Raw genomic sequence first — 25,551 nt, forward strand, 5'->3', positions numbered from 1 at the left:
GTGAACTTTGTATGAGCAAGGAGGTTCATTGCATCTTTGTGTATATGACAAATAAACTAAAGTCTTTATTTTGAAATGGCCACTAGTTCTGGCTACCCCAGCCTAAAGAGCAGTAAGCATTGGTTTGGACAGACTGTATAGAACAGTACAGAACAGCTCAGGAACAGGCCCTTTGGCCCACAATGTTGCTCAAAGTTCAAAATAAATCTATTATCTAACTAAATGTACGTCACCACATACGACCCTCCTATATGCTGTTTCATCACCACCTTTGATTTGACTATTGACAATGGTGTTGTCAGCAAACTTAAATATGGCATTGGAGCTGTCTTGCAAGTGAGTAAATTGAGGATCAAGTTGCACAAGGAGATACTGAGGCCTAGGTCTTGAAGTTTTATTAATTAGTTTTGAGGAGATGATAGTTAAAAGTAAATTTATTATCAAAGTACATGTTTCCATAGGAAACACTCAGAGTTTTTTGCATGCATACTCAATAAATCCATAATAGAATAATGACCATAATAGAATCAATGAAAGACCACACCAACTGGGTGTTCAATCAGTGTGCAAAACACAACAAACTTTGGAAATACAAGAAGAAAGAAATAATGATAATAAATAAATAAATATTGAATACACACGTTGAAGAGTCCTTGAAAGCTCCCTCGGTTCCTTGGCCGCTCATGCGTAGCGAATGCTTGCAAGAGTGTTAGCAAATAAAATTTGACACTGAGACACTTATTGGGGCTGATGACTCTAGGATGGTCAAGGGGGCAGCACCTCAAAGGAGTGGGGTGGAGAAGTTTTGGGATGGAGTTCAGAGCTCAAGGCCATGGTATGTGAAAGCACAGCAGCCAGTAGCGGAACAATTACATTCGGCAATTATGAGCAGGAGTGTGTAGTACGCTGTGTATAACATTGCCATTCATTTGATTATGAATGGGGCATGTGGATAATTGCATTATCAAACCAGAGAATAGAATTCTGAGAGCTATGGGGTAAAGAAGAGAGAGTTGGACTCATTAGACAGCACTTTCAAAAAGCTGCTACAGGCACAGAGGACCAAATGATCGGTTCCTTTGTTAAGAATATAATGGAGTAGAAACAGTCCACACGTCTCCGCCTGGCTGATCTGATTGTTGACCATGACCCATTTTCCTGTCGGATTCAGGTGACCCGCAATTCCTCAAAAGTCCAAAATCTTCAGACTGGAATATATTCAATGACCAAGTCAGCACAGTTCTTTGGAGCAGAGAATTCCAAATCTCACCACGAACAAAGATTAGAAAGGTTTCTTTGTCTCTGTCCCAAGTTTCAGGATAATGGAGACCTCCCCCACTCCAAGATCTAGATTTCCACACCAGAGGAAACATTTACTAAATTTGTATTAAATTGGGTGGTGCAGCAGTCTCGTGGTTAGCGCAGCACCTTATAGCGCCAGCTGGGGTTCAAATTCCACCGTTGTCCATGAGGAGTTTGTGCATTCTTCCCTGTGACCACGTGGGTTTCCTCAGGTCCTCTGGTTTCCTCCTACAGTCCAAAGACTGTGGGAGGGTTAGTGAGTTGTGGACGTACCATGTTGACGCCAGAAATGTGGTGACATTTGTGGGCTACGCGGCATAGTCCTTGTTGATTCGATGTAAAATGGCGTATTTCAGTGTTTGGATGTACATGTGACAAATAATTATATAAATTATGTTGTATACTGTATCATTCTATGGTTTTATTGCTACATTTTTAACACTTTCTGATGTCTTCCATCATAGGAGAATTTACCAAATCTGAACTTCTCTTTCTGGATCTGGTTGCAAGGGATCCTGGACCTTATTAAGAAATGCTTGGAGGATATTTGGAACGATGGGTAAAGTGGCTGGGATTCACCCCCAGTATAGTGTTCTCATAACTTTGATATTTACGATGTCTTTTACTTTAAAGCGTTATAATAGATTTATATGCCTGTGGTTGATGAGCTGAAGTGGTCTTGTAACTTAACATATGCTAGGGGACTGCTATATTTTAGGCAGCTTGGGGAATAAATAATTTGTGCCTTTAGGCAAGATGTTTTGATCTGCTGCACTGATGTTGTGAATTGGACTGGTGCAAAGTTGAAACACTGGTTTATATCGGTCATCCAGGTGCAGAGGTAGCTAGAACTTAGTAACATTTCTTGCCTGTGGTGGGGCAGATGGGTGGCCAGTGAAGCCAGCTGTTCTCCAGAAAGAAGCAGGTTAACATGTTTGTGAAGAAGCCCAAGAGAAGCTCTTGTGTGCCTCCTGGATCGGCTGATTTTGACAACCTGCAAAACATGGGGGAAATACCAGGGGTACGGAGGGCTATGGCCCAGGTGTGGGTCTATGGGTCAAGGCAGAATAATAGTTCAGCACAGACTAAATGGGTCAAAGGGCCTGTTTCTGTGCTGTAATACTCTATCAGATGATAAAAAGGAGTTCAGTAATGCCTGGTAGCTTGGTTACAGTCAAATACTGAATTCTCCTTCAGAGGAATGGTTCAAACATAGAAACATAGAAAATAGGTGCAGTAGTAGGCCATTCGGCCCTTTGAGCCTGCACCGCCATTCAGTATGATCATGGCTGATCATCCAACTCAGAACCCTGTACCAGCCTTCCCTCCATACCCCCTGATCCCTTTAGCCACAAGGGCCATATCTAACTCCCTCTTAAATATAGCCAATGAACTGGCCTCAACTGTTTCCTGTGGCAGAGAATTCCACAGATTCACCACTCTCTGTGTGAAGAAGTTTTTCCTAATCTTGGTCCTAAAAGGCTTCCCCTTTATCCTCAAACTGTGACCCCTCGTTCTGGACTTCCCCAACATCGGGAACAATCTTCCTGCATCTAGCCTGTCCAATCCCTTTAGGATTTTATACATTTCAATAAGATCCCCCTCAATCTTCTAAATTCCAATGAGTATAAGCCTAGTCGATCCAGTCTTTCATCATATGAAAGTCCTGCCATCCCAGGAATCAATCTGGTGAACCTTCTTTGTACTCCCTCTATGGCAAGGATGTCTTTCCTCAGATTAGGGGACCAAATCAAAGTAAGTTTATTATCAAAATATAGGACTCTTTATCTTCCAGGTGTTTACAGAAAAAAAATCACAATTTTTTTTACAAAACTACACAAAAACGTCAGAAGACTGATAAAACAACCAATGTGTAAAAGAAGACAAACTACAAATAAAAATAATGCTGAGAACATGAGTCTTTGAAAGTGAGTGTCTAGGTCATAGAATCAGTTCAGAGTAGTGGTGAATAGAATTATCCAGGCCAGGCCAGAGGTTTGATGGTTGTAAGGTAATAACTGTTCCTGAATCTGGCTGTGTCCATCACTTTTTGTAGCCTACTTTCTGTCGGATTTGAAAGCTATTCAAATCCTAGGTTTACTGGCATGTGGATAACCTGATTGTTCAATGTGAAGGGAATCGTGGGAATGGGATGGTGCAGGAAAGTAGCAAGGACGGAAGTATCAGCCCTGTTCATGAGTAGCTGAGCAGGTAAAAGGAAGCCAAATAGCTGTCCACTGCTTTACTTACGGTAATATGCTACCTTGCCTATTGATTAGTTTTGAATTGGACTGCTGTTTTAAAGGGGTAGACATTTTGTTGAGAAGATGAGCAAGTAGATCCATGGTCCCGTTCTCTTGAGTGTTACTGTAGATGCCAGCTTTCTAGACAAAACCCACCAAAGGAAAGAATGATGCTGTTAAAGTACTTAACAATGCTTCAGTGTGTTTTGTGGTTCAGGCTTAAAATAACTCAAACACTTAGTTTAGTGGAAAATAATCCATATATTTCATTATACTGACTGGGCAGTTTGGATCAGGTAATTTTATTTGCAAAGCAGCAAGATGTATGACATTATAATTGGTCATATCTATCCTGCCCAGAACTGTGAAAAGTCTGTTCTGAAGTAGCTGTTACCAGTTTGTATATTTTGTCTTCCAGGAACATTATTGGGTTTTTGAGTAAGAAGAGAGAGCGCAGTTTATTGAAACACAAGCCGACAGGCACTTTCCTGCTTCGCTTCAGTGAGAGCTGCAGGGACGGTGGTATTACCTTCTCTTGGGTGGAGCATTTATCCAACGGTAAGTAATATAAAAACTTCAGGGAGTGGGACAAGGAGAGTCCTTGTCTCTTGAGGTAAGCGAGGGAGGGCTGGTTCTTCTGAGGTCATCATTTCACATCAAATTTATCTGGTGTTATCTCTTTGAAAGAAAAAGGCTTGTTTTAAAATTAAAAAACAAGTGATTAGGGCTTTGAGGTTTATGTAGGTCATAGTTCCATCTTTATCCATCTCTATTCAACATCACTCTAGAAGCCCATTCCTCATTGTACGAGTTCAGTGCTAGTATGACATTCTCTAGTTGGCAGACGACTGTATGTGTTTGTACACGTTACCCATAAATTGGCTGTCTCCCAGCATGCTAGACAAGCAATCAAACTGGAAGGCTTCTCGATTTACCAAACACCGAACTGCTGATTCAGAAAAGGTGAAAGGTGGAGGTGTGTGTTTCATGATGAACTCTCATTGGTGCTCCAGTGTGGTGGTTTTGTCAAACCAATGTCCCCCTGACCTTGAACACCTAACAGTCAAATGCCATCCACTCTATTTACCTAGGGAGTTCTCCTCCATAATCCTGACCGCAGTTTATATACCACCAGAGGCCAATGAGAATCAAGTGCTTGTGATACTGGATGATGCCGTTTTCAAATAAGAAACAGTCCATCCAAATGCATTTCAAATCATAGTGGGTACTACAATTAGGCTTGTTGGAAGAAAACCATCAGCATATAACCCGAAGCGCCAGAGGTCCCAACACACAAGGCCACTGTTATGCTAAGATAAGGAATGCCTACCGTTCCTTGCCCAGACCACATTTCAGTAAATCAGGTCGCTTGGCTGTCCTACCTGCATACAGGCAGAGGCTGAACAAAAAAGTGCTAAAGATTAGGACAACAAAGGTTGTCGCAGGAGGCAGAGGAGTGACTATGGGTTTCCTTCTAGTCAGTGGACTGGGCCAAGTTCAAGGACTTGTCTGTGGATCTGAATGAGTACAGAATGGTTGTCACAGACTTTATTAAAGCAGTTGTAGACGAGTGTGGCTGCACAAAATCATTCGGTCAAGACCATAAGACATGGGAGTAGAATTGGGCCATTCAGCCCATTGCGTCTGCTCTGCCATTCTATCATGGCTGAACCTAGATCCCACTCAACCCCATACACCTGCCTTCTCGCCATATCCTTTGATGCCCTGACCGATCAGGAAGCGATCAACTTCTCCCTTAAATATACGCACAGACTTGACCTCCACCGCAGTCTGTGGCAGACCATCCCACAGATTCACCACTCTCTGGCTAAAAAAAAATTCCTCCTTGCCTCTATTCTAAAGATTCACCCCTCAATTTTGAGCCTGTGCCCTCTAGTTCTGGATACCCTCGCCATAGGAAACGTCCTCTTCACATCCACCCTATCTAGTCCTTTCAACATTCGGTAGGTTTCAATGAGAACCCCCACTTTCTTCTAAATTCCAGTGAGTACAGGTCCAAAGCTGCCAAATGCTCCTCATGTGTTAACCCCTTCATTCCCAGAATCATCCTCGTGAGCCTCCTCTGGATTCTTTCCAATGACAATGCATCCTTTCTGAGATATGAGGCCCAAAACTCTTGACAATACTCAAAGTGCAGCCTGACTAGTGTTGTATAAAGGCTCAGCATTATCTCCTTGCTTTTATATTCTATTCCCCTTGAAATAAATGCCAACATTGCATTTGCCTTCTTTAGCACAGACTCAACCTGTACATTAACCTTCTGGGAGTTTTGTACAAGGTTTCCCAAGTCCCTCTGCACCTCTGATGTTTGAACCTTCTCCCCATTTAGATAACAGTCTGCACTATTGTTCCATTTATGGAAATGCATAATTGTACATTTCCCAGCACTATTCCATCTGCCACTTTCTTGCCCATTCTTCCAGTTTGTCTTGAGTCTTTCTGCAATCGCATTGTTTCCTCAGCACTACCTACCCCTCCACCTATCTTTGTATCATTCGCAGACTCTGCCATAAAGCCATCAATTACATTATCCAAATCATTGACAAACAATGTGAAAAGTTGCTGTCCCAATACTGACCCCTGAGGAGCACCGCTAGTCACTGGCAGCCAACCAGAAAAGGCCCCTTTTATTCCCACTCACTGACTCCTGCCTGTCAACCATTCCTCTGTTCATGCCAGTATTTTTCCTGTAGTTCCATAGAATTTTATCTTGTTAAGCAGCCTCATGTGAAGCACCTTATCAAATGCCTTCTGAAAATCCAAGTAAATGACATCCACTGCCTGTCCTTTGTCCACCCTGCTTGACAGCTATGGCAGAACTTGAATACTATCACTTCTTGAGCAACATAGGTGACATCAGGGCTTCGCTTCCAGATGAACTCAAATGTCTTCTATGCTCGCTTTGACTGTCAAAACATTGAGGAACCATCATGAACTCCCACAGCCCCCAATGATCCTGTGATTTCAGACTCTGAGGCCAACGTGTGAGCATCCTTCAGGAGCGTGAACCCATGAAAAGTATCCAGTCTTGATGAGATACCTGTCCAGGTACCTGATGGGATACCTGTGCTGATTACCTGGCTGGAGTGCTCACTGAGATCTTTAACTTCTCGCTTTAGCCGTCTGAGGTACCCACCTGCTTCAAGCAGGCTTCAATTACACCAGTGCCCAAGAAGACCTGCCTCAATGACTGTTGCCCAGTAGCACTTGCGTCCACAGTGATGGTGCTTTGAGAGATCGATGATGAAACACATCAATTCTTGCCTGAGAAGCAACTTGGATCTGCTCCAATTTGCCTACCGGAGCAATAGGTTCATAGCAGATGCCATCTCATCGGATCTTTCCTCAACCCTAGAGCATCTAGACAGCAAAGATGCATACAGCTCAGCATTCAATACAATCATCCCCTCCAAACTAATCAGTAAGTTCCAAGACCTTGGCCTCAATACCACCTTGTGCAATTGGATCCTCGATTTCCTCACTTGCAGACCTCAGTCAGTTTGGATTGACAAAAACATCTCCTCCACAATCTCTATCAGCACAGGAGCCCCACAAGGTTGTGTGCTTAGCCCCCTGCTCTACTTGCTTTCCACTTATGACTGTGTGACTAAGCACAACTCCAATGCCATATTTTTATGTTTGCTGACAACATCACTGTCACTGGCCCAGTCAAAGGTAGTGATGTGATGAATCAGCATACAGGAGAGAGATTGAAAATCTGGCTGAGTGGTGTCATAACAACAACCTCTCACTCAATGTCAGCAAGACCATTGGGCTGATTATAGACTTCAGGAGAAGAAAACAAGAGGTCCATGAGCCATTCCTCACTAGGGGATCAGAGGTGGGGAGGGTCAGCAGCTTTAAATTCCTCAGTGTTACTATTTCAGAGACCTGTCCTGGGCCCAGCACGTAAGTGTAATTATGAAGAAAGCACGGCAGCGCCTCTCTTAGGAATTCGCGGAGATTCAGCATGACATCTAAAACTTCGATAAACTTTTATGGATATGTGGTGATCAGTATATTGACTGGCTACATCGCAGCCTGGTATGGAAACAGCAGTGCCCTTGAACAGAAATTATTACACAAAGTAGTGGATGCAGCCCACTGTCATTGGTACAGTGCTCCCAACCATTGTGCATGAAACGCTGTCGCAGGAAAGCAGTGTCAATCATTGAGGATCCCCACCACCTAGGACGTACTCTTCTCTTGCTGCTGCCACCAGGAAGAAGGTACAGGAGTCTCATGACCAACTCCACCAGGTTCAGAAACCGTTATTACCCCTCAATCATCAGGCTCTTGAACCAAAGAGGATAACTTCACTCATCTTTACTTGCCCTATCAGTGAAATGTTTCCACAACATATGGACTTGCTTTCAAGGACTCTTCATTTCATCCTCTCGATATTTATTGTTATTTATTTTTAGTGTTTCTTTTTGTATTTGTACAGTTGTCTTCTGCACTCTAGCTGAACACCCAAGTTGGGCAGTCTTTCATTGATTCTATTTATGGTTATTATTCTATAGATTTATTGAGTATGCCCACAAGAGTATTTCTGCCACTGTCTGTATGGAGTTTGTACCTTCTCCCCATGACTGCATGGGTTTCCTCTGCATGCTCCGGTTTCCTCCTACATTCCAAAGATGTACCAGTTGGTAGGTCAATTGGTTATTGTAAATTGCCTATGGTTAGGCTAGGATTAAATCGGGATTGCTGAGTGGCAGGCAGGGCCCATTCCGTGCTGTATCTCAATAAATAAATGAAATGAATCTCAGGGTTGTATATGGTCGATAATTTACTTTGAACATCTTATCTCAGTGTTGATAAAGAATATCATCCTGCTATTCGATTACAGTGATACAACTTTTAAAACAAAGCTACAAATAGCCTGTTAGATGTTCCTTAGCTCCACTAATAATATCCCCAATATCAGTTAACTCTATTTGGAGAATTGAGGTGAAGATTGGGTGAACTTCTAATAATCCTTTTATATATTGGCGAGACCCGACGCAGACTGGGAGACCGCTTTGCTGAACACCTACACTCTGTCCGCCAGAGAAAGCGGGATCTCCCAGTGGCCACACATTTTAATTCCATATCCCATTCCCATTCTGACATGTCTATCCACAGCCTCCTCTACAGTAAAGATGAAGCCACACTCAGGTTGGAGGAACAACACCTTATATTCCGTCTGGGTAGCCTCCAACCTGATGGCATGAACATCGACCTCTCTAACTTTGGCTAATGCCCCACCTCCCCCTCGTACCCCATCTGTTATTTATTTTTATACACACATTCTTTCTCTCACTCTCCTTTTTCTCCCTCTGTCCCTCTGAATATACCCCTTGCCCATCCTCTGGGTCACCCCCCCCCCCCCGTCTTTCTTCCCGGACCTCCTGTCCCATGATCCTCTCGTATCCCTTTTGCCTATCACCTGTCCAGCTCTTGGCTCTATCCCTCCCCCTCCTGTCTTCTCCTATCATTTTGGATCTCCCCCTCCCCCTCCCACTTTCAAATCTCTTACTAACTCTTCCTTCAGTTAGTCCTGACGAAGGGTCTTGGCCTGAAACGTCGACTGTACCTGTACCTCTCCCTAGAGATGCTGCCTGGCCTGCTGCGTTCACCAGCAACTTTGATGTGTGTTGTTATAATAATCCTTCCTATTCCATCTGTGATGCACAGTTAGAACTTACGATGTGCAGGTACCCATTGTACTGAGGTAGATCTAATTTAAATTTCACATTGGCTTAGCGTTTATTATACTTGATTATATGATGATCATATAGATTGTGATGAATTACATGGAAGCAGCTTACAAAACAGTTGAGGGAGTCAATGCAATTAGTTTACATCCTGAATCCTGCAGATGTGCTTTTTATCTTAATTGCTTTAGTGTGTCAGTACTGCCCTTATTGGCTGTTGTTACTATGGTTACTGCTTTGCAATTTTTTTTGTTTCTTCCATTTTGCTGTCCTAATGTTACTACTACTCTCTCCATGCTCTGTGGTCAGTAGGATGACTCCTTGGTCTATTCTTTTCACTCTCCCAGGGTGACAAAGCTGTAGCATTCTTTCCTGCTTCCATTTTATTTATTTATTTACTTATTTTCTCTTCTCCCCTCCCCTTCCTACATCTCACCTGTGACATTCCCTTCCAACTTTTTTTCAGCTTACTTCTTGCCTCTCGTAATCTGACCTGCTCAACCCTGAGGCCTTACACAATGAACTTTACCAATACAAATCACTCTGTTCCTTATCTATTATATTTGTATTTATCAATTTTAAAATTGATAAATACAATGAAAATTTTGTAGTGTAATATCTGTTGGTCAGATAATCAACTTGAGGCAATAACTCAAGTTCTCTCACAAATGGCTCTTGTCTCACTGAGTATTCCAACATTGTTGTGATAGAATTACATTTATATTTACTGTTTTATTATTATTTTAAGTTTGTTTTTTTCAAATTGTGCAAAACCTCTTCCTGGGTTTCTTTTCCTGAAGCACTTCTCCTGAGAAGATGGCCCATGGCCACGATTCTGACATCATTTTTCCTTTTCTGAACCTGAAGGATGTACTTGTACTGTGGGAAGTGTGGTGAGAGTTCACCAGATCGATTACTGGAATGTGGAGTGGAGTTTGCTATTGGAGGAAGGTTGGGCAGTCAAAGACTGTGCTTGCTGGAGTTCACAAGAATGAGCTGTGATCTCATTGAAACATACAAAATTCTTAATAGTCTTGATGTGGGGAGTATTTTCCCCTGGCTGAGGAGTCTACAACCTGGGCTTCCAGTCTTGGAATAAGGGGTAGGTTGTTCAGAGCAGAGATCTGAGATCTTCATCCTGAGGGTGGGGAATTTTGGAGTTCTTTATGCAAGAGGCTCGGTCACTGAGTGAGATCAATAGATTTGTAGAAATTGAGGGATTATACAAGTTGTTTTGGTTTTAAAAAAAATGGTGAGATGGCCTAATCTTGCTCCTACTTATTATGTCGTTCATGCAACTTCTGAAACCATTTTTGTTCTGTTTGTTAATGAAGTACTGCTTCCTTTTGCAGGGGAATCCAAGATTCGATCTGTTCAACCATACACTAAGGCACACCTGAATAACATTTCTCTATCTGAGATTGTTCGATTTTACAAAGTAATGGCAGATGAGAATGTCCCTGAGCACCCTCTGCTGTATCTGTACCCAAATATTCCCAAGGATGAGGCATTTGGGAAATATTATCTGGAGCCTGAAGCAGGTTCAGGTATGTTGGTTCATGAGCAACAATAGTTTTGATACCATAATCAAATAGAACCATAACAAGGACTATTTTGATTGTCTGAAATGTAATATTCTTAAAAAAAAAACACACTTCCTGGTTTGTTCTTAAATTTGCCTGGGGAATATTTCCTCAACGCTAGTCTTTGATCGGGTATCCTAGGACTGCAGGACAACATTGATCAGCTGGTAAATTGGGCAGAGCAATGGCAGTTAGAATTTAATCCTGATTTAATGTGAGGTGATGTGTTTTACAAGGAGTACAAAGGCCAGGAGTTGCACAATGCATGGCTGGAACTTCTTACAATAGCAAGTTGAAAGTAATGGAATTAGCTGAGGCAGTGGGAACTAAGTATACACAATAATGTATGTTTAATTTTATAATAATTTTAATATATATACTTGGAGAACCTTGAATTATGTGGGACTGAGGAGTGGGGGAGAAATCATTTTACCAAATTCTTTTAATTTTACAGAATCAAGAGTTCTTGCATTTCTGCTTGCAGTTGTTGCATAGATGTGTCTTGTTTTTCAGAGCTGCAGTTAAAGTACAACAGATACTTGCGAACCCGATTAATTGTGGTATCAGAAAGGTAAGAAAAACATTTTTGATGATGACTGTGACTAAGGATTGTATGTGATTGCAAGTCCTTGGTAGATCATTGAAAGGATGCTTGGGAGAAGGGAAAGGCTCTGTGTCGATGGCCTTATGATTGGAAGGAACTGTCATTAAATGCACTTTGCTGCAGTAGCGTCGGTTAAAAATTTTGTTTGCACACCATCTTTTGCAGTTCATTGAGCCCTTAGCTTAACTCTGATGCAGACTGTGAACATCAATCGTCAATGGATTGTTTGTCTTGTAAAAGTGTTTTATTTTAACTCCATTTGTGGCTCTTGATCAAGCCCCTTAAAAATATCACGAAGTAGTGAATTATTTTCAAGAGCAGTGATGATGGTAGCCATATTGATGCCCCACAAACTGCAATGGATTGGCTATTTAACTTCGTAGTTTTTACTGTTTGAGGAAAATATGTTGGCAAGGACATCAAATAAACTCCATTGTCCTCTTTAGAATTGTACATTGGAATCCACCAAAATGGGTAGACGGCTCTCGTTTAACATACCATCTAATCACTGCATACAATTAAGTTTAGATCTTGGATTGGGACTTGAACCCACCATCTACTAATTGTTGGTCACTGCATTCCACAGTGAAGAAAGGAGATCTTCCAGATTGCCTTCATTTGCTATCTGAGTTTAATCACAGGACAATTTACAATGACTAATTAACCTACCAACCAGTACAGTACATCTATGGACTGTGGTAGGAGACCAGAAGAAACCCACACAGTCATGGGGAGAGCATGCAAACTCCTTGCAGGCAGCATCGGAAATGAAAGCAGATGCATTCAAATAACTGAAAAAAACATCTGGTTTCATTTTCTTCGTTATTTCTTTCTTCTCCATGCCATTTTGTAGGCCACCAAGTGATGTTGCTCCTGGAATGATGGATGAATGTCTTCAGGAGGATTTCCCAATGACAGGTAAAATATCACTTGTTTCTTCCTTGCTAAGTGTTCTCATTCTTGTGGGGTTTTTTTAAGCCATGTAATGTTTGCTAAGGCTATAGTGACATGATTTTCTATCTTTTTGTCTTTCCCTTCTCTTCCAATGCCCCTTTTATCCTTTAAGTTGAATTTAGGCAATTCAATTCTTGATACAAGTCCACACATCACATGTTACTGTAGACTGGAAATGATTTTATGTACTTGGATGATACAGAATTTGCTTTAAAGTTCAACGTAAATGTATTTAAGTGCGTATGTGTTACCATTATACTACCTTGAGATCTTTTTCTTGCAGGCATTTACAGGGAAAAGAAAAATACAATAGACCCCAATCTTGTCTCTCTATTGTCTGTGTGATCCTGATGTTTCAATCCAAGGTTCTTTCAGAAGTCAGAAGAGAGGTGCAATACTTGTTGCTTCACAATTGTTAAGCATTGGTAGAACAAAGCAAGTTGAAAATGGTCAGTGATTTATAGGTCGCAAACAAGAGAAAATCTGCCAATGCTGGAAATCCAAGAAACAATGCTGGAGTAACTCAGCAGAACCGGGCAGCATCTATAGAAAACAGTACAGTCGACTGTTTTGGCCTGATGTCAACTGTACTCTTTTCCATAGATGCTGCCTGGCCTGCTGAGTTTCTCCAGCATTTTGAGTGATAAAGGTCTACTAGTTGAAGGGAGGGAGATTCAAAAGATCTAAGAACTAAGATGGTGCTGGCCTCAGTCAGCTCTTTGATATTACGAGGAAAATTCCATTCAAATTTCTATATAAGAGTAAACCAATGAGAAAGCTGTTATCCAAATAATGCAGCGCCAAGGGAAGCATCCAGAATTTTCCAGGAGACTAGACCCATAACAGTGTTCTGAGCAGAGAGAATTTGGGGTCCAAGTACATAGCTCCATGAAAATGACTACACAGGTCGATAAGATGGTTAAGAAGGCTTATGGAATGCTTACTTTTATTAGTTAAGGCATTGAGTTCAAAGGTCAGATTATGTTGCAACTTTATAAAATTCTGGTTAGGTCACATCTGGTGTATTGCATGCAGTTCTGGTTGCCTCATTATAGGAAGGATGTTGAGCATTTGGAGAGGGTGCAGAAGAGGCTCACCAGGACGCTGCCTAGTTTAGAGGGGATGTGCTAGCATGAGAAGCTGGATAAACTTGGGTTATTTTCTCTGGAGCGTTGGAGGCTGAAGGGAGATCTGATGGAGGTTTATAACATTGAGAGGTATAAATAGAGTAGATGGGGAGTATCTGTTTCCCAGGGTTGAAATGTCTAATACCATAGGGCATATATTTGAGAGGGGGTAGGTTCAAAGGGGAAGTGAGGGGTTACTCTGGTGGATCCTTGGAATGCACTGTCTGGTATGGTGGTAGAGGCAAATACATTATAGAGGCTTTTAAGAGAATTTTGGATAGGCACATGAATATGAGGAAGATAGAGGAATATGGACATTGCATAGGGAGGAGGGATTCATTTTTTGGGGTGGGGGTGGTTTTGATTTACTTTTCTAGCTGGCTCAGCATAATATTGTGGGCTGAAGAGCCTGTTCATGTGCTGTACTGTTCTATATTCTATACCAGTGTAGCTACCAGGAGACATATTAACCAATGACCACTAGGAAGCATAGTGAGCGGTTACTTGTATATGAGTAATTATATAAAATGCAAGCAAACAATTTTTAAAAATTTTTTTGTTGTTAAACTGCAAAGAAAATAACAAACATTGTAATCTAAAAATTAAACAGTTGGATCTAACAATCTCCTCCCTTTGATTCCTAATCACATTTAGAATCATTACATCTGAAAATTCAGAGGCAGAAAAACCTTTATCTATGTTAAGTATAAAATCAAAAAGTACCCAGTGAGTAAATATCAAAGGGTATACTGTATATTCTTCAAAGTATTCATAGGATTGTGTCATGGTTATGCAGATTAGTAGACACACCTATGTGGGTTTGAACTATTCTATTGGTGATTGCCTTAAACAAGTAAAAATTATGTAAATTCTAATAAGGCATATTAGTACTCATTGTATGTAAGGAAAATTGGCAAAACTATAATAAGAACAAATAATATTTGAATAAGCTTCATGATGTCCTGAAGTTGTTGACTTGCTTGAAATCTTTTGGCTAGTTAGTGATTTGCTCACTGTAAGCACTTGGTCTAAAGGTTACTAGAAGTTAACCATAGTAATTGTTGTCCTCGTCGGGTACCACTTTAACTCACTTGCAGTGGCCAACTTGTGTTGGTAATCAACAGCACTTGATGGGGACCTTCCCGTTCAGCTCCCAGTGGTTCCTTGTGCGGTGTCTTAATGAGGACCCACTCCCCAGGAATCAGGGTGTGACCTCCTGTTGGATCATTTCAAGAGGTAGAAACCTGTTGAGAAGCAAACTGGAGAGATTGTGTTAATTTTACACAATAGTTAACTCAGTTGTCTGCCATAATGTGTATATCAGCCTGTCTGAGATTGAGGGCTCCCAGCAGTAACGTAGGAAACTCTGTTACCACCTAATCTAATCTAAAGTTGACTTAGTTTGGTTTTCTTGTTTGGAGTCGATCTGATGCTACGTAAGACCATGGGAAGAGCCATAGAGGTACACCTTCCTCATGATACTTAGTCATAGAGTCATAGAAAAACACAACACACAACCAGGCCCTTTGGCCCATCAAGTCCGTGCTGAGCCATTTAAACTGCCTACTCCCATCGAACTGCACCAGTCCATAGCTCTCCATACCCCTACCATCCATATACTTCTCCAAATTTCTCTTAAAACATTGAAATCAAGCTTGCATATACCACTTGTGCTGGTAGCTCATTCCACACTGTCACAACCCTTTGAGTGAAGAAGTTTCCCTTCGTGTTTTCCTTAAACTTTTCACCTTTCACCCTTGGCGCATGGCTTCTCATTATAGTTCCACATAACCTTGGTGGAAAAGTCTGCTTGCACTTGCCTTATCTATACCCCTCATAATTTTGTATACCTCTATTCCTTAGAATGTAGAAGATTGAATAGGTTAGGACTTCATCAAATCTCTTTTCAATCTCTCCTTTAACTCAGGTCATCCTTGTAAATTTTCTCGGTACTCTTTCAACCTTACCTACATCTTTCCTGTAGGTAGGTGACCAAAACTGCACACAATACTCTGAATTGGGCCTCACCAATGTCTTGTACAACTTCAACATAACATTTCATTTCCTGTACTCAGTACTTTGATTTATGAAGGCCAATGTACCAAAAGCTTTCTTTATGACCCTATCTACCTGTGATGCCACTTTCAATGAATTATGGATCTGTATTCCAAGATCCCTTTGTTCTACCCCACTCCTCTGTGCCCTACCATTCACTGTGTAAGACCCCCTGGTTGGTCCTACCAAAGTGCAATACTTCGCACTTGTCTGCATTAAATTCCATCTGCCATTTTTTTCAGCCCATTTTTCTAGCTTGTTCAGATCCTGTTGGAAACCATGATAGCCTTCCTTACTGTCCACTACACCCCCAATCTTGGTGTCTAAAGCACTTCAACTCCAAAAGACTGAAGCAGGGTAAATTCTGAAAGGCTTTTATTCGCAGTACAATACGACTTCCATGCTGAGTGTCTGCCCCAGGACTGAGGGGAAGGGGCAAGGTGAAATCACCTTTATTCAGGGATCTGTGGGAGGAGCCACGGGGGCAGTCAGCAGAGGGGGGTGTCCAGACAGTTAACCCAGTTACTATATATATATGGTTTACCGCAGTGTCATTCGCAAATTTGCTGATCCAGTTAACCACATTATCATCCAGATTATTGATATAGGTGACAAACAACAATGGACCCAGCATCGATCCCTGTGGCACACCACTAGTCACAGGCCTCCAGTCAGAGAGGTATCCCTCCACTACCACTCTCTGGCTTCTCCCACAAAGCCAATGTCTAATTGAATTTACCACCTCATCTTGAATGCTGAGTGACTGAATCTTCTTGAGCATCTCCCATGTGGGACCTTGTCAAATGCCTTGCTAAAGTCCATGTAGACAACATCCACTGCCTTGCCTTCATAAACTTTCCTGATACCAGGAAAAACTGTTAAGATTGGGGTTAGGCACAACCTACCACACACAAAGCCATACTGACTATCCCTAATCAGTCCATGTCTATCCAAATACTCACATGTCTGGTCCCATAGGATCAGAATCAGGTTTATTATCACCGGCATGTGATGTGAAATTTGTTAACTTAGCAGCAGCAGTTCAATCCAATACATAATATAGAAGGAAAAGAATATAATAATAAATAAGTAAATCTTATTCAATATACTTTATACATATATTGAATAGATTAAAAATCGTGCAAAAAAACAGAAATACTGTATTTTTTTTAAAAAGTGAGGTAGTGTTCACGGGTTCAGTGTCCATTTAGAAATCGGATAGCAAAGGGGAAGAAGCTGTTCCTGATAATACCTTTCAGTAACTTCCCCACAACTGATGTCGGGCTCACCAGCCTGTAACTTTTCCTAGTTTATTCTTAGAGCCTCTTTAACAGCGGAACAACATTGGCTATCCTCCAATCCTCTGGTATCTCACCTGTCGCTAAGGATGATTTAATTATCTCAGCTAGAACCCTGCAATTTCTATGCTTGCCTCCCGCAGGGTCCAAGGGATCACCTTGTCAGGCACTGGAGACTTATCCACACTAATTTGTCTCAGGACAGCAAACATCTTTTCTGTAATCTATACAGGGTCCTTTGAAGTCGATGCTGCTTTGCTTTACTTCTATAGACCCTGTGTCCGTCTCCTGAATAAATACAGATGCAAAAGATTCATTTAAGATCTTCCCCCATCTCTTTTGGCTCCACACATGGATTGCCATTCTGATCTTCCAAAGGACCAATTGCAATCTTTTTGCTCTTGACGCATCTGTAGAATCCCTTGGGATTCTCCTTCAGCTTGTCAACCTCTTGCCTTCTTTTAGCCCTCCTGATCTGAGTGTTTTCTTGCATTTCTTGTATTACATACGAGGGGTGATTGATAAGTTCGTGACCTAAGGTAGAAGGAGTCAATTTTAGAAAACCTAGCACATTTATTTTTCAACATAGTTCCCTCCTACATGTACACACTTAGTCCAGCGGTCGTGGAGCACACGGATCCCTTCTTTGTAGAAGTGGTCCACGGCAGGGGTGATTGATAAGTTCGTGGCCTAAGGAAGAAGGGGATAAGTTATTAGCTTCAAACTTTCTGCATTATCACTCAAAGAGTTGAACTGCACGTGCATGTAATGAGAGCGTCTTGGACCTCCAGGTGGTCCACAGCAGGGGTGATTGATAAGTTTGTGGCCATAGGTAGAAGGAGATGAGTTATACATCTTCTTCTGCCTTAGGCCACAAACTTATCAATCACCCTTGCTGTGGACCACTTCTGGAGGTCCAAGACGCCAACTTCTACAAAGAAGGGATCCGTATGCTCCATGACAGCTGGACTAAGTGTGTAAATGTAGGAAAAATAAATGTGCTAAGTTTTCTAAAATTGACTCCTCCTACCTTAGGTCACAAACTTATCAATCACCGCTTGTAAGTACCTCATTTGTTCCTACCTGCTATACACCACTTCTCTCTCTCTCCTCCCCCACCCCCCCCCAAACCAGGGCTTCAATATCTCTTGAAAACCAAGTCCCCATACACCTGTTACTTTACCCTTTATTCTGACAAGCACATGCAAGCTTAGTACACTCAAAATTTCACTTTTGAAGGCCTCCCACTTATCAAATACACTTTTGCCAAAAAACACCCTGTCTCAATCCACACTTGCCAAATATTTTCTGATACCATCAAAATTGGCCTTTTTCAATTTAGAATCTCAACCCATGGACCAGACGTATCTTCTTGCATATTTACTTTGAAACTAATGGCATTGTGATCACTACAGACTTCTGTCACTTGCCCTGGCTCATTCCCTAATAGCAGATCAAATATTGCACATTCTCTCATTGGGACCTCTACATACTGATTAAGTAAACTTTCCTGAACATATTTGACAAACTTTATCCCACCCAGTCCTTTTACAATATGGGAGTTACATTCAATATGTGGAAAGTTAAAATTGCCTGCTATAACAACCTCATGCTTTTTAAAACAGTCTGTGATCTCTCTGCAAATTTGTTCCTCTAAATCCCTCACATTGTTGTGTGGTCTATAATATAGCCTCATTAACATGGTCATACCTTTCTTATTTCTCATTTCATCCCATAAAGCCTTACTAGATGAATTCTTCAGTCTGTTCTGACTGAGCACTGCTGTGACACTTTTCATATTGTTTACATTCATTCATTCAATTTGTTCTGACGCTCTGGATGATGTAGGCAATGAAAAAAGAAACGTTCGTTGTTCATCAGTTGACATAATTCTTCCCAGGGAAATGTGATCCATGATCAGAGTCAATGTGACATGGCAATCTCCGTCTAGGAATATAGTTCTCCATCAGAGTTTTTGTTGTGTGAGTGGTGTCACGTACCTTGTGACAGGTCAAAGGACCAGCAGAAATGTAAAACACTTCGGAGTCCAGTATTGCTACTAACTAATGGTATTTATTTGTAACTATGCAATACAGTAATATAAATGCAGATATATAAAACAGGTTAGCAATGATTATATAAGTAAGTGTGGAAATAGATGAAAACCAAGCTTCTTCAAGCCTAGGATTAAATAGTCTTATGATGATGAGTAAAGTTCAGTTCAGCTTGTGGTGTTGAGTTGAGTAGTGATGGAGAGAGAGAGAGGGAGAGATTTGAGTCTTCAGGTGAGCTGACACCGTCGATCTTCCCATTGTCCTCCGAAATCCTTTAGAAGTCACCGACTGTGACCACAACAAAGGGGACCGTTCTTCTGTGGTGGAATTATCAACCCAGGCGAGGGTTGGACACATGAATAACTCCCCACCGGTCACACCCTTTACACACTGCGAGAGCCACTGATCGATCCTCCAAAACCCACCTTTTCTGTGGGCACAACAAAGCTCATTCAGTGTCCAAACCCGTGTGCCTGTAGGTCTAACATCTGACTTTCTATTTATCTCACCGTGCTGAACACCATCTGTCCATCAAGCAGCTCCTCCGTTCTCTCTCTGTAAGAACTTGGAAGCTTACAGCTTGCAGTGTCCTTGCAGAAAGTATAAACATACTGTGAGCAGTCTTCACCCCGCCCTCTCTCTCTCTCTTTCTTCCTCTCTCTTTTTAACTCACTCTCTCTTTTAAAAGCACTGTTCATAGGGGTAATTCAGGACCCCATCACAGTGGCAATGGCTGTCTTTGCTGGAATAGCTTCCACACATTTTGAAAGCTGACCATACGGGGCAGGAGCATTTAACCGTGGTAGCTTTTCTGTTCAAGGATTTGTTTCCTGGTATGTCATTGCATCTTTCAAATGTTTGTCAAGCTTATGTGCTGAGCTTTGGATTGCAAAAGGTGATCAGATTTCCCAATGGCAGTGGAATCCAGTGTTTTCTAGGCAGTGTATCTGCTATGGCAGATAACGAAGCAATGTAGTTGGAGCTACTAGTCTATAACGAATGCCATATCTCCATGCTCCATGACTGGTTCTGGATGGAGAATGGTAGGAAGTTAAAACACTTTTCCTGGCTAGAGGGTTGAGCTTGTATCTCTTGAATATTTATTGAGGTACAGCATGGAATAGACCCTTCGAGCTGCGCCACCCAGTAGCCCCTGATTGTAGCCCCTAGCCTAATCGTGGGACAATTTACAATGACTTTGGAACACCTGGAGGAAACTAATGCATTTTGTGGGGAGGGCATACAGACTCCTTACGAATGACAGAGTTGAACTCTGGCCCATGCTGTAATAGCATGGGCCAATCTTTTATGTCCATCTGTGATGGAGTTCAACTTCATTTCCATAATTCCAGTTGTTGGGTTCACTCACTGCAGATGTTCTTGGTGATACTCTTATTTCTCTTACTCCTTCCTCTGGTGCTCCCTTTGCAGTTTCATCTGTGAATGCATTTCTATGGCTTTGCATTATAGGCATTTTGGGATAGCTTTTACATTTGAATACAGCAACTTCTGATGTCAGTTGTATGACATACGCAGGTTCTTGTACTAGGCCATTCTTGATTGGGGTTCCTATAGCCGTAAGAAATCCTCTTTGTCTCCATAAGTATCCAAAGTCATGAACAACTCTTAAAAGTATAACAAGAATTGGTGTAGATATTAACTGATCTTCCTTCTGCCTGTTACACAAAGGCATGAGGAGCCATGCTTCCTGATGTCAGCACTTCAGTTCCCATCCAGCCATTGAACTCCTCTCTTAAGATTGAGGAGCTATCAGTGTACAGAATCAGATCTGGGTTCGATAAAGATGTGTTCTTTAGTAATAATTTGCATCTTCATGGCATGTTATTGTTCTTGTACAGTCACGGTCATCATGGGCATACAGGCGATAAGAATGTAGCTGGATTCACTGGGCTTGCTTGTTGAGTTGTTGCTTTTATTCAGTATATTTTGGGATCGTGAAGTTATTATGTTCTTCCTCAGGCATACTTTAGCTCGGTTAATGTGACTAAAGTGGCCCAGTCGATTTTTATAAGACATAGGAGCAGAATTAGGTGATTCAACCCATCAAGTCTGCTCCACCAATTTTGGTTGTAGTTTTGTTTGGGGTGGAGGTATGAGGAAAAAGGGAACATTTAGCTGTCTTTTTTAAAAAAATATATCTATCTGACAACCACTTTAATTGTATTATCTTCTGAAATTTTACTGAGAATTGTACAGATAGCATAAAATGTTTTGATCAAAAATTGCTCATTTTGTACAGTATGATAACCTTGCACAGATAAAAATGAGGCTAAAGTGAAAAAACATTGCAGTGTATTGTTGGGGTGATGCTGAAGCGTTATGGAGTTGAGTGTGCTTTACTACACATTTAACTATGCTTTACCTGACCTGGAATAAGAACAAGGTCTTTACTAATAATAATGTCCTTTTTCTTAATAAACACACCTTAAGAAAGACAGGGATAGATGGGGACTTGGAAATATTTTAGTGAGATACTCTGTCAAATTTATTTCAGCGTACTATGAGCAAGAACACAAAATTAATTTTCCTTCCCGGGGCAAGTTGCTACTTTGATCTTCTCGGGTTCCTCTTAAATTGAAGAGGGATAGTTTTCTCCCTATTCTGCTTTTAGCGTAATGAAACATCTTTCTCTATCACTTGCTCATTATATTCTCTTTTCCCTCCCAACAGATTTCATGGATTGGATTGGATTTGACACCGACTCCTGAAGGATTGAGTGGTGACATGATGCATTCAAGAGATCTATTTCTGATACAGAATAAGTCTTCAATGTAATGGTTTCTGGTGTTAGGACATGGAACCTCTTCCAATTTCAATGCTCTGTATGCTATGGAAAATTTGTTTCCAAAGTGCGCTCAATTCTGAGATTGTTCTTGCTGTAAACAAACCTTTAAAGTCCTTAATCCATATTGTATGTAAAAGCAAGCTAATACTGATGATGCACAAAAGGAGGGTTTTTGCCTCCAGCAGAGTACTGTCTGGTTCTCATGCCGTGGGAAGGTTTTATCTGGATTGGTGTAATCTTGAAGAAATATTGACAACAAAGAAAGAGTGCAGACCCCTACTGTTTTCCCCTTGCCCTCAATCAAAACCAACACTAAACTTGATGGCCTTCCCCCACCCAAACCCCATTGCTTTAGAGCACTACAGCACAGAAACAAGCCCTTTAGCCAATCTAGTCCTTGCCAGCCTGATCCCCAGCCTAGTCCTATTTATCTGGATCATGGCCCTCCTTGCCCTTCTCATCCATGTGCCTATGTAAATGCTATTAAATGTTACAATAGAACCCACATCCATCGCTTCTGGCAGCTCATTCCACACTTTAATTACTCTCTGAATGAAGAAGTTCCCCATCTGGCGATAGCATTTGTAGGAATGATGTATTCAGTGATTGAAATTCGTAGGAATAATTGTGAATATTAAACAATTTTACTTACCTTTGTCTAGGTTCAGTGCATTCAGTATTTTTTGTTTTTGCACTGCACTTTAGATGTGGAGAATGTCATTTGCCCACAATTATCATAGTTCAGGATTGGTCTTGGGGAGAGGGAAACATGATGCTTTTTTAAATTACAATTACTGCAGGTTTCTCTGTGGGTTTGCTAGCTTTTGTTCATCATTAACTTTAACTTGCCACCTTTTGCCATCATTTCTCCGGTGTGCCTACATGTGCACAGATGCCTGAACTTTACTTCTTGGTTCAAGCCCCACTGCAGGACTTGGGCACTGACCCTCGACTGAGGGAATGTTACATTATCTTTTGGATGATATGACAACCTGAGGCCCCATTTGCTTCCATGGATGGATGCAAAGATGTTTGGTTGAAGGGGGGGGGGGAGTGAAGAAGGAAACAGGGAATTCTAAAGATTTTATACAGATCCATCTAAGTACATAAATTTCCTTTTTTTACCACCACATGCAGTTCTTGGTTTTGTTCACTGGTGGTTAAATAAGCTCATGACACAGAGGTACAGGGTTTCTTTGCTTTCAATAATTATCCTTCAGTTCTATTGCCAGCATGTGTTGGAAGAGGTTTCCTTCAATTTTTAGGGATGGTTAAAGATATTCCACAACAAACCTGTGTTTTAACTGTTTTCCACATAAGCTGATAGTACCACCAGAGAGGTTGTGTCCTTTGCTGCTGCTTATACATATTCAACCCTAAGGCTTGTTTTAGGAGCACCCAAAGATTAAAACCCAATAAGGCAGCATTGATGAACTTCTCATACTAAAAGTAAGGGCCACATTTTCTGTTCCTTTTTAAAACTCGAGTTACTTTATTTTTCATATCTTATTATAGATTATAAGAAATCCTAGAAACAGATCTGTTCAGGAATTCTGTGCTCGTATTTTGAGATAAGAGGAAAGAGTTGGAAAGCCCTCGAGCTGCACCTCTGAGTTAGGAAGTTTTAATTAATAGAGAGCTCCAAGTCTTAACCACGGCTGAATAGGTAGTACTCTTGGCTCTGAGTTGATTTCATCTTATTCCAGAGATTTGCACACCAAAAAAAAAAAAAAAAATAGGCTGGCATTCCAACTGCTGTGCTCCGGGAGTACTGCATTGACACAGATTTGGAAGAGATGTTAAACCACAGCTCTGTTTGAGATGAATGTGAGAAATCTTATGACACTACCTTGAACAACATTGGAATTATCCTTGGTGTACTACCTGATACTTTTCTCACAACGTACACTGCTGAAGAGGGTGTATAGTATTATTACGGCACAGCTTTCTGAAGCTTGCTCTGAACAAAATGGCTACCACATCTCTTGTATCCGAACAGTGTCTGTGTTTCAAATGTATTTTATTGTCTGTAAAGCACTTTAAGATGTCCTGAGGTCAAGAAGGGTAACAAAGAAATGCAAGTTGGTCACCTTTTTAATACGGCGGATAATTGTGCAATAGTTCTCTGCTCCAGAATTTTGGGACAATAACCTTTGATTGTCCTGAAAACAAGAATTAACTTCTTGTTTTAGAAGTCGTGGATATCGTTTAAGCACTTAATTCCTTCTGCCATAAAAAGAAGATTTATCTGGATTGAAATTTAGATTCATCTCTGTTTTCAAAAGACCTTTAAGGTACTGAGTAATAGTAATGAATAAAGCTAGAATGCAAAGAGCAGAAATTAAGGACATCTTAGTGCATTGGAAGAAAATGTGTGGTGGTGTGTTCCACCAGAGTCAGTGCTGGGGCCACCACTGTTCACAATAGTGGTTTAGATTCTGGAATCAAAAGCATACAACTTGAAATGTATGTGATATTGGAGAGGGCAGTTACTAATGAAGAGGACCACAAAAAATTGTTGGATACTGATAAATTTTCAAAATGGGCAAATTATTGGCAACTGCGTTAAGCACATAAGTGTGAAGTTATACAATTGTGGGAAGAATAGGGAGGTCACTTGGCACATATGACTCATTTGTGGAAATGGATGTAGGGAAGAGTTTGTGAATCAGAATTCCTAGGATATTTGAGAGAGCAGCAAAACCCTTAATACCACTGGCTGTGCCCACAAATTGTATACTATAAATACTACAAGAATATCGGTTGGAAACAACAGATGCTTAATTTTAAACTCTCTTCATGGAACACAGCTGAAGTATAAACATGAATTTCCATGGGTTGCTCACTGGAATATGTATTTGGAGTTTGGTTCGCTCTGTATTTTCAATACATTGCAAATTAGATGCAATACTTAAAGCAACTGAATGTACCTTGGTACACTGACCAGTTTGCAGGTTACCTTAAATGTAATTGAAAGCTGTTGTGGAAATAACTGATGTACACATTTTTTTTGATTTATACATTCCCTCTAGTTTCAGTGGAGCTTTATGTTCCATAAGGTGTTTGTACCTTGTTTGGTGATTGGTTCAAGAAGTTGTTTTTGTATCCAGATTGCACAGTTAACCTGTGCCTTCTATAGGACGTGATATTTTAGGGTCTTTGCAGACCTGAATTCCACTTGCATTCTTCCCTAATGCACTGTCAAACTTCTCAAGTAGTTCAGTTGCAATCTTTACTTAAGTTATCTGGGTGAAGTGCATAATAATGTTTAGGACTCTCCACTTGCTCCCTCTCCCTATTTTATTTCTTCTCTACTTGTTCCTTGATGTTACGGCGTGTTAAAGCTCTTACATTCAGTTGTAATGTCCACCATGTTTCCAATAACACAGAGCAAGTGTGACTTTCTGAAGGCAAATGCAAAGCTGTCACAATTCTCATAGTATCAGTTGACCAATGCTATGCAATATGTCCCTACGTGTATTGTGATTCTATTAATTGTTTTTTTTCAGGTTTATTGAATAATGCACTGCTTCTGTATTTTTCACAACTTGATTCATAGAATAAACCAATTTAAATGCTGCTTGAATCGTTTATCACTGGAACCAAAATGAAAAGTAAGTGGCAGATATAGACATAGAAACATAGAAAACCTACAACACAATACAGGCCCTTCGTCCCACAAAGCTGTGCTGAACATGACCCTACCTTGGAACTACCTAGACTTTACCCATAGCCCTCTATTTTTCTAAGCTCTATGTACCTATCCAGGAGTCTCTTAAAAGACCCAATCGTTTCCGCCGCCAGC

The 25,551-nt window shown here is 41.0% G+C and overlaps 1 protein-coding gene across 3 annotated transcripts in view; it reads left to right on the forward strand.

Moving 5' to 3' along the window:
• The window catches only part of LOC134340191 (signal transducer and activator of transcription 3.2-like), a 91,773-nt gene extending 66,453 nt beyond the window's left edge, over positions 1-25,320 (forward strand). For all 3 annotated transcript variants that reach the window (XM_063037159.1, XM_063037162.1, XM_063037160.1), the window contains 6 exons: positions 1,767-1,861; positions 3,964-4,103; positions 10,618-10,812; positions 11,362-11,419; positions 12,306-12,370; positions 21,632-25,320. In XM_063037159.1, coding sequence (XP_062893229.1) covers positions 1,767-1,861; positions 3,964-4,103; positions 10,618-10,812; positions 11,362-11,419; positions 12,306-12,370; positions 21,632-21,669 — 591 coding nt within the window. In that variant the 3' untranslated portion in view covers positions 21,670-25,320. The remainder of the gene's footprint in view (positions 1-1,766; positions 1,862-3,963; positions 4,104-10,617; positions 10,813-11,361; positions 11,420-12,305; positions 12,371-21,631) is intronic.
• The last annotated feature ends 231 nt before the right edge of the window (positions 25,321-25,551 follow it).

This window comes from Mobula hypostoma, chromosome X1, assembly GCF_963921235.1.
Source record: "Mobula hypostoma chromosome X1, sMobHyp1.1, whole genome shotgun sequence".
Classification (NCBI taxonomy): domain Eukaryota; kingdom Metazoa; phylum Chordata; class Chondrichthyes; order Myliobatiformes; family Myliobatidae; genus Mobula; species Mobula hypostoma.